We start from the raw sequence: 1610 nt of genomic DNA, 5'->3' as shown, positions 1-1610 counted from the left end.
ATGTGCATTGGAAGATATGAAGATGTGCTGAAAATCCCATCATTTCCTCCTGACAAAGGGCCAGAAGTGTTTTAAGGAAACGTTTTGCATACCATGGATTACTCTACCTTAAACAAAACACAGGCCTATGAGCTTCTAAAAGGAAAAAGAGTTTTAGTTATTGGATTTCAGAAATCAGTGTTGGACTTTGCTGTAGAATGTGCTGAGGCAAATCAAGGTCTATTTAGATCTATGTGACATCGATATTTTGTATTCTTTTCTTTTTATTTGAGTGGATGGACTGATGGATGGATTCTTTTGAAAGGAGTTGGTAGGAAATCCTGGACAATGATTTTTAGAACAGTGCACTAGATAGTTCCCTATGATCATAAATGTTGGGGAGTTCCCATAGTATATTTGTATGGTACCCATTTCACCCAATTCTTACTTGACAAACCTAATAGAGGTTTCCTGCTGAGGTCAATATCCCGCCTATTTGCACCATTGGTACGGTTCTCTTATTCACTATTGTTTTAATTTTGTATCATTCATCTACATTTGTTTTAAAAAATCACAATGGTGATAATACTTCTCATTTTTTAGAGATGGGTCATGTCCGAGTTTGTGGAGTCTTACCTGCTTTGGAAATTTCCCTTGAGAAAGCATGGCCTTGTTCCAGGCCACAACTTTCTTCAAGAGAAATCTTCTTGTCAAATTGCAACACTTCCAGAAAAAATGTTTTCAAAAGTAAAGAAAGGTCTTATCCAATTTAGAAAAGCATCAACTTGGAGTTTTTCAAGAAAGGGGATTATAATAGATGATGTAACAGAGGTGGAAGCTGACGTGGTGGTATTAGGTACTGGCTATGATGGGGAAAAGAAATTAAAGACTTTGCTTCCAAAGAATTTTGCAGATGTTCTTGGAAAACCAAAGGATGTAGTACCTTTGTACAGGTTTGTATTAACATTGTGACTGTTTTTATCTATATATTTTTCTAGAGATCCAGTTGATATATTTGAAGCCCTTAAATCCTAAAACAATCATCTTTTGTATGCAGGGGTCTCATTCATCCAAAAATCCCTCAAATGGAAATCATGGGCTATCCAGAGAGTTTATCAAATATTCATTCTTCTGAGATCCAATCTCAATGGTTAGCGTATTTTCTATCAGGTAGATTTGTGCTACCAAGTATTAAGGACATGGAGGCATACACAAATAAGCAGGATAAATTTATGAAGAGAATTACATCTTTCTATTGGAAAACCTGTCATGCCACTTTTCAGATATGAGACAATGACAATCTTTGTAAAGGCACGGGATTGAAACCATTGAGAAAAAAAATTGGTTTCAGGAATTATTTTCTCCATACAGTAATCTTGATTACAAGCAGGTGTAGGAATCATTTTCAGATTACCATGTATTTCCTCCTCTTCTGCGTGTGAGATTTTTTGTTATAATACCATCTTTCTATTTAATTTTATTCAATAAAATCTATGATCGCCGACATTAAAATACATCTTATAAAATTAACTATTGGCTATTTGTAATGAGATTTAATTATTTTCTATCTATTGAAAGTTTAGCTGAAAACATGAGTTTAAATAGGTTGAAAAAATGTACACAATAGTATA

At 34.1% G+C, this 1610-nt stretch overlaps 1 protein-coding gene across 1 annotated transcript; it reads left to right on the top strand.

The window, feature by feature from the left end:
* Positions 1–591: 591 nt before the first annotated feature.
* Positions 592–1290, top strand: LOC149570515 (putative flavin-containing monooxygenase 2). Its single transcript, XM_089817207.1, has 2 exons — positions 592–932; positions 1037–1290. Exons 1-2 carry the CDS (start codon positions 592–594, stop codon positions 1266–1268), a joined length of 573 nt encoding a protein of 190 aa, XP_089673333.1. The 3' UTR covers positions 1269–1290.
* Positions 1291–1610: the final 320 nt, after the last annotated feature.

Source organism: Cupressus sempervirens, chromosome 3 (genome assembly GCF_028749045.1).
Source record: "Cupressus sempervirens isolate cs-2001-9-10 chromosome 3, ASM2874904v1, whole genome shotgun sequence".
Taxonomy (NCBI): Eukaryota; Viridiplantae; Streptophyta; class Pinopsida; order Cupressales; family Cupressaceae; genus Cupressus; species Cupressus sempervirens.
The sequence above is the reverse complement of the archived record's forward strand: the minus strand, read 5'-3'. Positions and strand labels throughout refer to the sequence as shown.